Below are 13074 nucleotides of genomic sequence, written 5' to 3' on the forward strand. Positions count from 1 at the left end.
TATTATCAATCTGAGCAAATTAGTTAATGAAAAATTGAACATTACCTTTCTGGCCGAACTGAATTTAAACTTTTTGTTGTTAATTGTTGGGAGTCATTAGAATACGACGCGCAAGTCTCCTGAACCACAATTTTTCTTAGCGTTACTATATTACTTTCAAATTCAGGATCTTCTTCTAGTGCTAATTCTGGTTTCACCCCAACAACGTTTAGTTTCACATCCAAAGAGCACATAGCTTTATCCTTGTCCACTGATACATCTCCTTCCGTTGTAGATAATATTAACTCTTTGTTGTCATTCATTAGTTCGTATGTCCACCCTCTCCCTTCGAGCGGATCATCACTAGGTAAGTCATAAGCAATTTCTTCTTTGCACATCAATTCCGACTAAACAGACGCCTTACCAGCCAATACTCCCCTTATATTTTACGCTGCCATCGTTAATGAAATGGTTTACAAGTACGTTCACAAAAGCAACTTTTTATTTCCAATAATCTTCTTCTTCCTCTTATTCTTCTTCATCAACCACTACTCCTCTCTCGGCAATTGATTGTTTGTTTGTAGTAAGCATCACAAAAGTTTTGCATAGTATCATTATCACTGTATTGAACAAGAATATCGGCAATTTAGAAAGGTAACTAAACGTGTAAAATGTAAAGATTAGAATAGTTGAAAAATAATAAAAAAGTAAAAAGATGTGTACAAAGTCATAAAACAGATAGAAAGTAGTAAGTATGATAAAGCGAAAATACGTTAAAAAAGAAGTGTCGCAGTCGGGAAAAAGTCAAATTTCAGGTTCCGGTTCTAGGTATTTTCCTTCCTTCTCTTCGGAAGTTTGGTTCTTGAAAAAAAGAGAAAGTAAGTACTGCCCTTTTGTCATTTAAAGTTTTTCATTTTCTTTTTCCACCAAAATTCAAGAAGTTCTTTGTTTTTTTTCCTATTTCTCTCTCACTTAGTTCCCTTCCATTTACATTAAAGCCTAACCTCCAAGCTAATTTAACCAAATTTCCTTCCTTTTTCATTTCATCGATCCATTTCCATTTTTCCCTGATTTTTATGGTTTCTTCACATTTTAACAATAAGTGTTCTAATGTTTCATCCTCTTTAAAACATAATTGATATTTCTCGTTCACTTCTTTAATTTTTTTCAATCTTACCCCTGTTTCAAGGCTCCCTGACCTGGCTTTGAAAATAAAAATGCTTCGCAAATCATTGTTCATATAATTTATTTTCTCATAAAGCCTTTTATATGTTTATATTCCTTTCAAACTGCTCTTCTTGACACCTTCTTCATGACACTTTTCCTGCGGTTTCTCTTTAATGGTTTCTTCTGTGATTTTTTGGAGGGAAGTGTGGTACAATAGGAAAAGATCAGAATAAGGAGAGAATTTCGAACAGATAAAGGGAGCTGAAGGCCAAGTTCAACAGAACAAGAGGTAGAGAAAATTGAGGAGTGTAAAATGACTGGGAAAAAGTGTAGAAAAAGGAGAGAATGTATGAACGTGTAAAGGAAAGAAAAAATGTGTAAGTTCAGTAAATATGTATAGAAAACCCCACAAAACTCTCGTCATGACAGGACGCACAAAGCACGATGCACTCGCCATAACGGCCACTCTACTCGATATTTCATGGATACTCTCCCGGCAATTATAGACGGTACTTGCAATCAAATGTACGATCAGGTTTTAATATGATACAGAATAATTGCTTATTGAAAAAATTAGTTCTTCTTCTTCACAAATATAAAGCCCGACCTGACAAAGACCATTGGAAATTTATGATGTGTTTAAAGCCACTGTTGTAAACATGTTGAAGGCATGAGCTACCACTGACTTTATATTATTATTATTAATAATAATAATGATATGCATAACAATAAACGAAAAGTGGTTGGTGTGTTTTCTTTGTACTTTTGTTTTGATATCATTATTGTTTTCCACCGTTAATTAAATTGTACTAGTAATTTTTTTCCTTTATTCTATTTGTAAAATGTTAACTTTTACCAATGTCAACTCATTCAAGAATAGTGATAGGCAGTGGGAATATTTACGGTGGAAAGGAAAATAAAAAAACGGGAATATTCCCGGGTTGTTCTCTTGCATATCAATTTCCGGGAAGGAATTTATTTCCATTTCTTTATTTTATTTTCCAAATTATAAGAAAAGTATGACAAATTACTTTATTTTCATTTATTATGATATACTTCTAGGTTTTAAACAATTTGGAGGTTACAAAAATTGAAATTCGTTGACTGTATTTTATATAACTAGTCATATGATTTTTTCTAACAAGGGACATGATTCGGTTAAACCGCGATGATCGGTATAAAACTTGGTATACATATACAGGACTAAGTATTGAACAATGTATGATAAGTCATTCCCCGTGTAAAAGTCGTTTTCCGCCGACAACGCCAACTATCCTTCGAAACACTAGCAGTTAAATTCCTCGTTATAGGTGCTGAGTGACGATCAGTCTGGCGGGCCAGTGTGTCGTAGTAAGCTCGGATTAGTGTTAGGTCAGTGTGGAAAAAATGGGGCGGGCTGCTGGCATTAACCTCCTTCATGTAAGTGAATTGTTAAAAGACAAACTAAGGCGCAGATTTAAGAATCAAATATCAGTTGGAGCAGAACATGAGTGATTTGCAACACTTTGATGCAATTTAATTATCAATGAGTACGAAAATAAATTAGAAATGATCATACTCGTCAGAGATGTTAAGAAAACTGGGCCATATGCAGAGTCCTTCTGGTTTGTGATTAGTACCATACTAAATCGTTCGACTTATATATGCTTCCTTCAGATGTCAGGCGTTTAGCATGACGCTAATCATTTGTCAAAACGACTTTGCATAAGGCGGATTAAATTTCTAAATGTTATAAACAAATTAGGTTGGATAACTGCCAGAACACAGATACCCCTCCATTTTGTGAACATTTGCGCTTAAATATGTATGTTCACAATATTTGCATGTCTTTCCATTTTTTTTTAATTTTGCATGTAACATTGCCACACACGACTTTTCTTCCTGCCTATTTCTCGAAATTCCATGCGTGAATTCACATGTAAGTTCGAGTACCTCTTCAGAAATTCGGGTCAGAGAGAAAAGACAGACTGACGTCTGTTAAAAACGGCAAAATTTGATGCAAATATGTTAGAACTGTTATATATATATATATATATATATATATATATATATATATATATATTACTAGGGTACTATTCACTAACTCGTGTGTGTCCATAGAGAAGAGGCACGTTAGCTGTGGTGGGTATACGCGTGCAAGATGTCGAAAAATACTAATTTGTTAAAGGCGGCCACTACAAGCTAGTTTTGATTACAATTAGAAGCAGTAAACCGTTTTCTATGGTTACAAGTGACCTATATAATTTCTCTTAATATTGCTGTTCCTTTCTAGCTTGACACGTTTCAGGTTGTAAGCCTGTAACAAGACCTCCGAAAAGAATGAAAAGCACTTCATCCTTGACAGTCCACAATTGCTCCTTCTGTGAAGATTACTTTGTACATAGTGTTTGTATTTGCTGTGTCAGTTCTTCACTATTACTTTTCAGCTATGTCGCCTGAGTGAAGTAACTATTCTGCACAGTCTTTTGTTGTGACGTGACTGATTTCACCTGGAAATGTCCAAATACTGGACCCCTTCTTCATTTTAAGCATGTCCCAAATAGCAAAAATGACATGCAACAAACTTGCAGTAGATTTGCAATTCAAGTCTGGCAAACTAGCAGCAGACTTGTGATGCAAGTCTGCAAGTTTGAAGCAAGTTTAATGCAAACTTCCTAGTTGACGCTCTTCGAACTTGCAGCACGCCTGACGTACAAGTGTATGGTAAGTTTGCAAAGCAAGTTTCTGCAACGGGGTTTACTTGCACAGCAAGTCTACTGCAAGTTTCCACTTGCACTGCAAATGCACAGCAAGTCGGCAGCAAGTTAGTGCAGGTTTGACGCAAGTCTGCAAGGATACCACTTGCACTGCAACTCTACAACAAGTTTGTAGTAAGTCTTCTGCAAGTCTACAACAGGTCTTCAGCAAGTGAGTGTAGTAAGTCTTCTGCAGGTATATACTAGCATTGCACTGCATGCCTTTTACAAACTGAACATTTACTGTATACGAACATACACACAGTATATTTTTCTCTACAACTTTGTCAAACAATACACGTTTAAAATATAAATTATTTCTACATGCTGGATACTTAGGTAATTATGTTAATTATCCACTTGTTTGAATGCATCACACAATTCGCACTTACTATAAATGCCGTTAGTGTATGTCTAACGTAAGTTGCATTTTAGTGCTGCAAATCCATTCCGACTTTATCAGCTTTGAGTATTGTAGAAGGAAACGACTTCAAATTCACAATAGACCCACCAAGCGAATTCTGTTTTACGTAGCGAAGGTCTCGTAGATAATACATCGGTCGGAAATGTTTACCGTAAACAAGCGTAACACTACCAATAAAGCACACGCAGTCGAAAGTATATTTCCGTTATAGAACCGAAATGTAACACCAAAGTTAAGAAGTAAAATAAGATGGCCAATGATACCCAGTTGAGTTTTCGTAATACATTATTAACGTAAACTCGATATCGAGGAGCATAATCAGTAGAATTAAAATGAGAAGATGTGATCATATCAGTACATCAGATGCAACATTTATTAATTTTCAGTTGCCGAAATGTTTGAATTTTCAAGCTAGTACTTCACTATTGCGAAATTGTAAAAAGCGAAAGTTTAAGTGTAGTGCTACACAAAATGTAGACATGTTGATTGCTCATGATGAAAACAATGTGCGTCGACCTCCACGTACAGCGTATTCTCAGCACGCACAACCACACATTAGGCGTGCAGAAGGAAATATGTTGAGAATAAAAGGAAAGTGCCTTGGTAAGCGTAATTCGGAACGCACTAAACTTGGTCAAAGACGAACTACATGCAAATTAAAGTCGAGGTGTAGGCGAGGTTATTTCGAGTCAAACATGCTGAAGAAGTATACATCGACTCCGAAGAGCACTAAAAACCTTAAGCGAAAACACGTACGAACATTGTATAGTAAACTACATGGCAAAATATAGTAATAGTAAGCGCAAACCTAAAAAGAAATTTATGGCAGGTATCGCAATGCAGCGTAAATCCAAACGTCGCAAAGGAATGCGTGTCATTACGTGGAAGTTTAGTAAATACGCTGTAAAAAGGAGAAAAGTTCCGAAATTAAACAAACTAACTGGAAAAGTACACGTAACCGTGCTAAATTACAGCTTACAAGCGTAACCGGCACAGATGGAAAATTAAAATCTTAGCACAAAAAAAGCGTGAACTTCACCCCAACTCGGGTTAAACCCCGGAAGAGATGAGAGATCAGAAATACCGAATTTGAACTTTTAAACTTTTAGATTATGAAAAAAGGATTATTGTTTATTTATTTGATTATTTCCCCGAATTTCGAAGGTTACTTTTCAGAAACAAAGTGTGTGCCCACCGCCACTGACGCACCAGTCCAAGAAACCATCAATATCGCCTTACAATTAGGTACGTTTATTTAGATGTCATATTTTATGGTTTCCTTACAGCATTTGGAGATGAAAGATGAATGTTGAAAGGAGAGGAAAGACAGTATTGGAAATTTTAATTGATTTAGAACGCGTTTTCCGACTTTGAAATTGTAATAATACCGCACCACTTTTGAAAAGTATGGCTATCACGTTTTAAATGCGCACTTTCAGTATCGAATTCTTATTAGGATGTTTAAGTTTTGTATTTTTTTTCAGGTCTTTCCAGTTTTGGGATCCATACTTCATAATAAAATTTTATTATCAAATTTTGCTTGAGTTTTTAATCATTCTCCTTTATGTTTATATTAACATTAACTGTCCCCATACAATCAAGCATTTAGAGACATGTTAGGCAATTAGATAAATTACGAACATAATTAGAGAAGTACTAGTAATAACTACAATTAATCATAAAGTTAAAATTTTGGGTAATTAAAAAAATGTGCTCTTCAGATAGTGAACTTTTTCATCTGATGTTGTGATTGTATAATGAGAAAATAAGCGAAATTTGTAATGTAAAATCAAGTCGCCGTCAAAATACTGTAAGTTAAACACAATTTAGTATAATATTGAAAGTAATTGACAATAACCTTGAATTTGATAAAGTTTCTCTTTGATTTGTTCGTCGTTCGATATATACATGCCGTCTACTATGAAAAGTCAATGTGCATTCAATGTGACTAATGATAGCTGAAGTTAATTGACTTCAGACAAAGCGATATTATAAGTTAAGAAGAGTTGAAGGTTAAAATATAGTTCATCCCCTAGGGACATCCCTACTTTCGTTATAAAATTAAAGTGATGAAACCAGTTCGACGCTAATGTGCAGATTCGGCAATTGACTAAAATTTCAAAATTTTGTTCTAATTTTTAATGTTTGGCATAATTAGAGAAAAGTATAATAGTAATAAAATTGATGCTCGGATTTTAGATTTTGATATAATAATTAGTTTTGATTTGCATTTATAGAAAATAATTAGAGTTTTGATTTGCATTTAGAGAAAGTAAATTAAATGTTATTCTTTTTGATATTTGAAAATAACTCTTGTATTCTTGTGCCGGGAATCATAAACCGATCTCGAGAAAAAGAAAAAGGGAAGCCCGTTTACGATTCCACGTTACCCTTTACTACGATAAACACCGGATACTATGATGTATCGATAGTACGAAGTTCCTACGTCAGTTACGCAGTATATGGTAAAATTAAGGTTTATGTTATGAGAACATATTAAGATTGCTACGTACGAGTAGGCCCTGAAGAAGAATAATGTTTAATGAACAAGTTAATATTACTGTTATCTTGTGTTTCACTATTGTGACAAATGCTCTCGGATGTGACTTTGTTCTCGATAAAGATAAGTGCAATTGCTAGTAAGCCACACATAAGTATTAGCTAGCGCTCTTTAAAAGGTTACATTTGTAAACCTACCAATTTTGTAGGTACGAGCGAGCCTGAAGTAATACTAATGATTAAAAAATTGATGAATTGAAATGTGAGGCTGTAGCATTAAATCTCCTCCCAGGGTGTATTTCTTGTCGTCCTCTTCATTATATTTATTTTCTTAAAATGCCTCCTCAAGGCCTGAATGTTGACAGGCCAATTGGGGTTCGGAAATTAACCCTGATTTGTCATGACTTGAATACCGAAGGCATGCAACTAGGGTGGTATGTAAGGTCTTAGGGAAGAAGCTATTCATTCGAATCGTCAGGGACCCTGCAAGCTTCAACTGTAAGAGATTGTCAGCACCGTTGGTTTTAGGATCCAATTTATTAATCTGTATTTTTAATGAATGACTTACAACCTTTGTTGTCAAGTAATTACGCACAGAATGGCGCTCCGTAGGGCTTAACCGCCGTTTTACTAATTTATTTGTAATCAAATGTTCAAACGGTTATTAGTTACGTTGTATAATGCAAGTTACAATGTATAATATAACGAAACTGACTTAACATTGACGGAAATTCTTTTAAAATTTGGCGGTCCTTACAGCGACTGTTTTTCACGCCACTACAACAACAAAGCCTCCCTGTAATTAGAACTGATGCTGACCCCAACATTAACACCAAAATAAAGTTACATGTTCTATCGTACAGTGTAGTTGAAACTTCGTGTATACAGTTCATAGTTTAACCGACGGAGGACTGTGAAACTCTCTTCATATTTTGGCGAAGTAATGCCCGATTAGCAAAGTAACCGCTTGTCAAGGTAGCTAGTAACCATTGTAAGCGAACTGAAGTATCAAAATTTAGTGTGGCAAATCATAACACGGAACTATGAAAATGTTTGGGAATGAAGGGATCCATATAATTAAGAAGTTACATCCGTAATGTATTGTGTTACTTTGGAACACAAATATACAAGCAAAGAAAGCATTTCATCATGTTACCTATAAAATACTTAGGAACGTACAAGAACACATTGAACACGTAAGACATGTAAGTCATCCTAAATACAGAATTTTGCGCTATCCTTGTTTACCCACATTCTGCGTAATGCCCTAATCTGCATAGCAATCTTATTTTTATCGGCCATCTAGTACATGCTGATTAGCGTTGTTTTTACAATAATTCATATATTATTAATATGTACGTACACCAAGCCCCTAAAGTGATCCCAAATTGAAAAATGCAAGTCCATACCCTAAAAAAGATTCCTGGGAATGTAAAAAGTCGACTTCCTTGAAAAAATGAGTGTAGTTATGAAATGGATGTTGTATGGACCTCTACAAATAATGAACATCCATTGTTGGTTAAAATATTCTTTATCTTGTATTTTACTTATGTCTTTCGAAGCCAGCCGGAAAAATCAAGCTAGACCCATTTGAGCTAAATCAAAATAAAATCATAAACGTCCATAGTTTATGTTCGAATATAATAGGCTACATTACAGATTTTCATTTGTAAAATTTTAGGATAATTACCATTCTCATTATTTGGTATTTTACATAAGTCTCTATATAAATAAAACAATATCGTCGAGCACCCATATTTTAAATATGTGAAACAATTAGTGAGAAATGTGTAACCAATAATAAAGAAATAATTATTTTATCAAAATATGAACTACATAAGAATTGTATGGGTCGTATCAATCTTGTTATTATTTTTATTTGGTAAAGAGCTTGTCTATGTGTGCCATGTCATTTCCAAATTTTAGGCTACTAACTTACGTTCACGATATCTCCCATACCTAAATATTTCTCGTGAAGTATTGCTTTTAACCAACAAAATTTCCGAAACCATGTAACCGTATTATCAATCTGAGCAAATTAGTTAATGAAAAATTGAACATTACATTTCTGGCTGAACTGAATTTAAACTTTTTGTTGTTAATTGTTGGGAGTCATTACAATACGACGCGCAAGTCTCCTGAACCACAATTTTTCTTAGCGTTACTATATTACTTTCAAATTCAGGATCTTCTTCTAGTGCTAATTCTGGTTTCACCCTATCAACGTTTAGTTTCACATCCAAAGAGCACATAGCTTTATCCTTGTCCACTGATACATCTCCTTCCGTTGTAGATAATATTAACTCTTTGTTGTCATTCATTAGTTCGTATGTCCACCCTCTCCCTTCGAGCGGATCATCACTAGGTAAGTCATAAGCAATTTCTTCTTTGCACATCAATTCCGACTTAACAGTAGCCTTACCAGCCATTGTGAATTGAAATATAATAAGAATTTAACACTGTTCTTATACTCCCCTTATATTTTACGCTGCCAGCGTTAATGAAATGAATTAGAAGTACGTTCACAAAAGCAACTTTTTTATTTCCAATATTCTTCTTCTTCCTCTTATTCTTCTTCATCAACCACTACTCCTCTCTCGGCCATTGATTGTTTGTTTGTAGTAAGCATCACAAAAGTTTTGCATAGTATCATTATCACTGTATTGAACAAGAATATCGGCAATTTAGAAAGGTAATTAAACGTGTAAAATGTAAAGATTAGAATAGTTGAAAAATGATGAAAAAGTAAAAAGATGTGTACAAAGTCATAAAACAGATAGAAAGTAGTAAATATGATAAAGTGAAAATACGTGAAAAAAGAAGTGTCGCAATCGGGAAAAAGTCAAATTTCAGGTTCAGGTTTAGGTTCAAGGTATTCTCCTTCCTTCTCTTCGGAAGTTTGATTCCTGAAAAAAAGAAAAAAGGAGAAAGTAAGTACTGCCCTTTTTTCATTTAAAGGTTACCATTTTCTTTTTCCACCAAAATTCAAGAAGTTCTTTGTTTCTTTCTATTTCTTTCTCACTTAGTTCCCTTCCATTTACAATAAAGCCTAGCCTCCAAGCTAATTTAACCAAATTTCCTTCCTTTTTCATTTCATCGATCCATTTCCATTTTTCCCTGATTTTTACGGTTTCTTCACATTTTAACAATAAGTGTTCTAATGTTTCATCTTCTTTAAAACATAATTGATATTTTTCGTTCACTTCTATAATTTTTTTCAATCTTGCCCCTGTTTCAAGGCTCCCTGACTTGGCTTTGAAAATAAAAATGCTTCGCAAATCATTGTTCATATAATTTATTTTCTCATAACGCCTTTTATATGTTTATATTCCTTTCAAACTGCTCTTCTTGACACCTTCTTCATAACACTTTTCCTGCGCTTTCTCTTTAATTGTTTCTTCTGTGATTTTTTGGAGAGAAGTATGGTACAATAGGAAAGGGTCAGAATAAGGAGAGAATTTCGAACAGATAAAGGGGGCTGAAGGCCAAGTTCAACAGAACAAGAGGTAGAGAAAATTGAGGAGTGTAAAATGACTAGGAAAAAGTGTAGAAAATGGAGAGAATGTACCCACACAGCAATGAAATATTTTCAAAACGTTTTTAAAACGTGCCATCATTTTCCTTCAGAAAATGTATCCTACTTCCCTTAAGGAAATATATTCCATACGTTCTTGAAAACATTTTCCAATTAACACTGAAAATATTTTCGCAATACACTCAAAAACGTTGTAGAAATATTTTATACGCCGTTAGAAAAGTTTTCCAAAAAATGTTTTCCGTACGATTTCCAAACATTACTGAAAATGTATTTGAAACATTTTATACAATGTTAACGGAATGGTTTTTAAAATGTTTCGCATAGAATATTTTAAAATTATTTACTAATAATACAGAAAATAATTTGTCAAGAATGAAGAAAATTGTTTTCTAAATATTTTTTTAAATGTATTGGGTACATTAGTTGAAATATTTTCTGAAGGTTTGTAATTCATTTTTAACAAAAATTAATGATCAGTAAAATAATAATTTTAAAATGTTTTCCATACATAACAAAAAATATTTTCCATACATGAAAAAATATTTAGTGAATATTTTCTGTATATCACAGAGAATATTTTCTGTAAATGGCAAAATATTTAGAGAATATTTTCTGTACATGACGGAAAATATTCAGAGAATATTGGGTAGACATATCAAAAACATTTTCAAATTAGTTTCCTTGGTGTTCTGTAAAAGTAGAAAATGTTTAGAAAATACTAAACTAGTTTCAGATATGAATTTGTGATAACTAAGAAAATATTTACGAATCATTTTTCAAATAGCAATTGCTGTTGTTGAAAATATAGAGAATATTTTCTGTATATGGCAAAATATTTAGAGAATATTTTCTGTACATTACAGAATATTCGGATAATATAAGGTAGACACATCAAAAATATTTTCAAATTAGTTTTCTTGGTGTTTTGTAGCAGTAGAAACTTTTAAGAAAATATTAAACTAGTTTCAGATATGAATTTGTGCTAAGAAAGAAAATATTTACGATTCATTTTTCAACAATTTATATGTTTTTGATTTATTATTGTATGTAGTTTCAGAACGTACTTAAAATATTTTTCTAACATTTTCTAGTTTTCACAGAGACATATTTTAAATTCTTTCAGAATACTTTTCGTCATTACACAATAACACCTACAGTTTGAAATACATTTCTTTCTTCAAAACTGAAGGAAATGCATACTGCACTGTTTTCCAACTCTTGTGAGTTAAAATTTCCTGATTTCATTTATACAAATCCATGGGATGGTAGAAGTTTGTGTATGTTGGAACCAGTTTAGAATACACGGAAACTTCTAGCATCAAATAAATTTGTGGAATAAATTTCTAGTATTTAAGCTTACAGGTTGAAGAAAGAAATGTATTTCAAAATGTAGGTGTTATCGTGGTAATGACGAAAAATATTCAGAATTTAAAATATTTCTCAGCGAAAACCAGAAAATGTTAGAAAATATTTTAAGTACGTTCTGAAACTACATACAATAATAAATCAAAAACATATAAATTGTTGAAAAATGAATCGTAAATATTTTCTTTCTTAGCACAAATTCATATCTGAAACTAGTTTAATATTTTCTTAAAAGTTTCTACTGCTACAAAGCACCAAGAAAACAAATTTGAAAATATTTTTGATGTGTCTACCTTATATTATCCGAATATTCTGTCATGTACCCAGGATCCCTTAATATTAGAAGGCGAGAAGACAGGGAACACTGTACAGTATAAGTGGAGAAAAACTAAATCATCTTGGACACACCACATTCTATATCTATGATAATATACATTGAAAAATATGGAGGAACAATAACAATCGGAACAAATCACATGCATTTTGAGAAAAGTATTTATAATGGAACTCCTAAGAAATACATTAGTACAATTTCTTACAGAAGTATTAAAATATAAGAAACTTACAAACACGTGTATATAATGAGTTTTTCTTTTAAAGAGTCATTATGAAACGTGGTCATACCACCATGAAACCATTTTATTGCACCATGACTCTCAACATAAGGACGACGTGGACCACTCATATGTTCACAGGTGGGGTGTCTTCAGTGTCCTCTTTGTTGTAGGTTTTACACAACATTAAAATAGCTATTGTAGTGCGTAAAATAAATGACAGAGCAAAAGAAAGACACCCCGGGTGTCAACATGTGAGTGGTTTATGTCGTCCTTGTAGTGGGTTCACCGGTGGTTAGATTTATATATGACAAATGGAGAAAATAACTGATTTTATATCATGTAAATATTTAATGTGATATACAATCGATTATTCCCTTGAGTTATCGTATATAATAGAGAAATTAAACCGTTTATCCTTAGAATTGTCTAAATTCCATCATTCTACATTACTTAGATTGCATAACAAATCGAAAGCCAAATAAAGGAACGAAGGTTTAAAAGACAATACATAAAATAACATCCTGTACATTTATTGAGAATAATTTCTTAATTTTACATCGAGTATAAATTTGTTGTACACAATACATTTAATGTGAATACATAAACAAAAAGTCTATAATAATTTAAGTCTAGTAATTGCATACCGTACATTAAAATAGTTTGGAATGTATATATACCTCAACAGTGTATCAATATTAACCAGTGTTATATATTTGGTCTAGGAATTAATTCGTGCGGTTTTACAAAAGATGGCGTAACTAGCTTATTGTCCCATAGTTTCGTTGATCCGAACATGCGTTGAAAACTACT

The 13074-nt window shown here is 33.0% G+C and overlaps 1 protein-coding gene across 2 annotated transcripts in view; it reads right to left on the bottom strand.

The window, feature by feature from the left end:
* Positions 1-9675, bottom strand: part of LOC145675683 (uncharacterized) — a 31008-nt gene extending 21333 nt beyond the window's left edge. The window contains exon 1 of one of the 2 annotated variants that reach the window (XM_081746276.1): positions 8764-9675. In XM_081746276.1, coding sequence (XP_081602402.1) covers positions 8764-8816 — 53 coding nt within the window. In that variant the 5' untranslated portion in view covers positions 8817-9675. Of the gene's footprint in view, positions 1-45; positions 1926-8763 lie in introns of those variants that run through there. The other variant, XM_081746275.1, reaches the window with a different exon arrangement.
* Positions 9676-13074: the final 3399 nt, after the last annotated feature.

The sequence above is a fragment of the Thermobia domestica genome, chromosome 18 (assembly GCF_964235325.1).
Source record: "Thermobia domestica chromosome 18, izTheDome1.hap1.1, whole genome shotgun sequence".
NCBI classification, from domain to species: Eukaryota; Metazoa; Arthropoda; class Insecta; order Zygentoma; family Lepismatidae; genus Thermobia; species Thermobia domestica.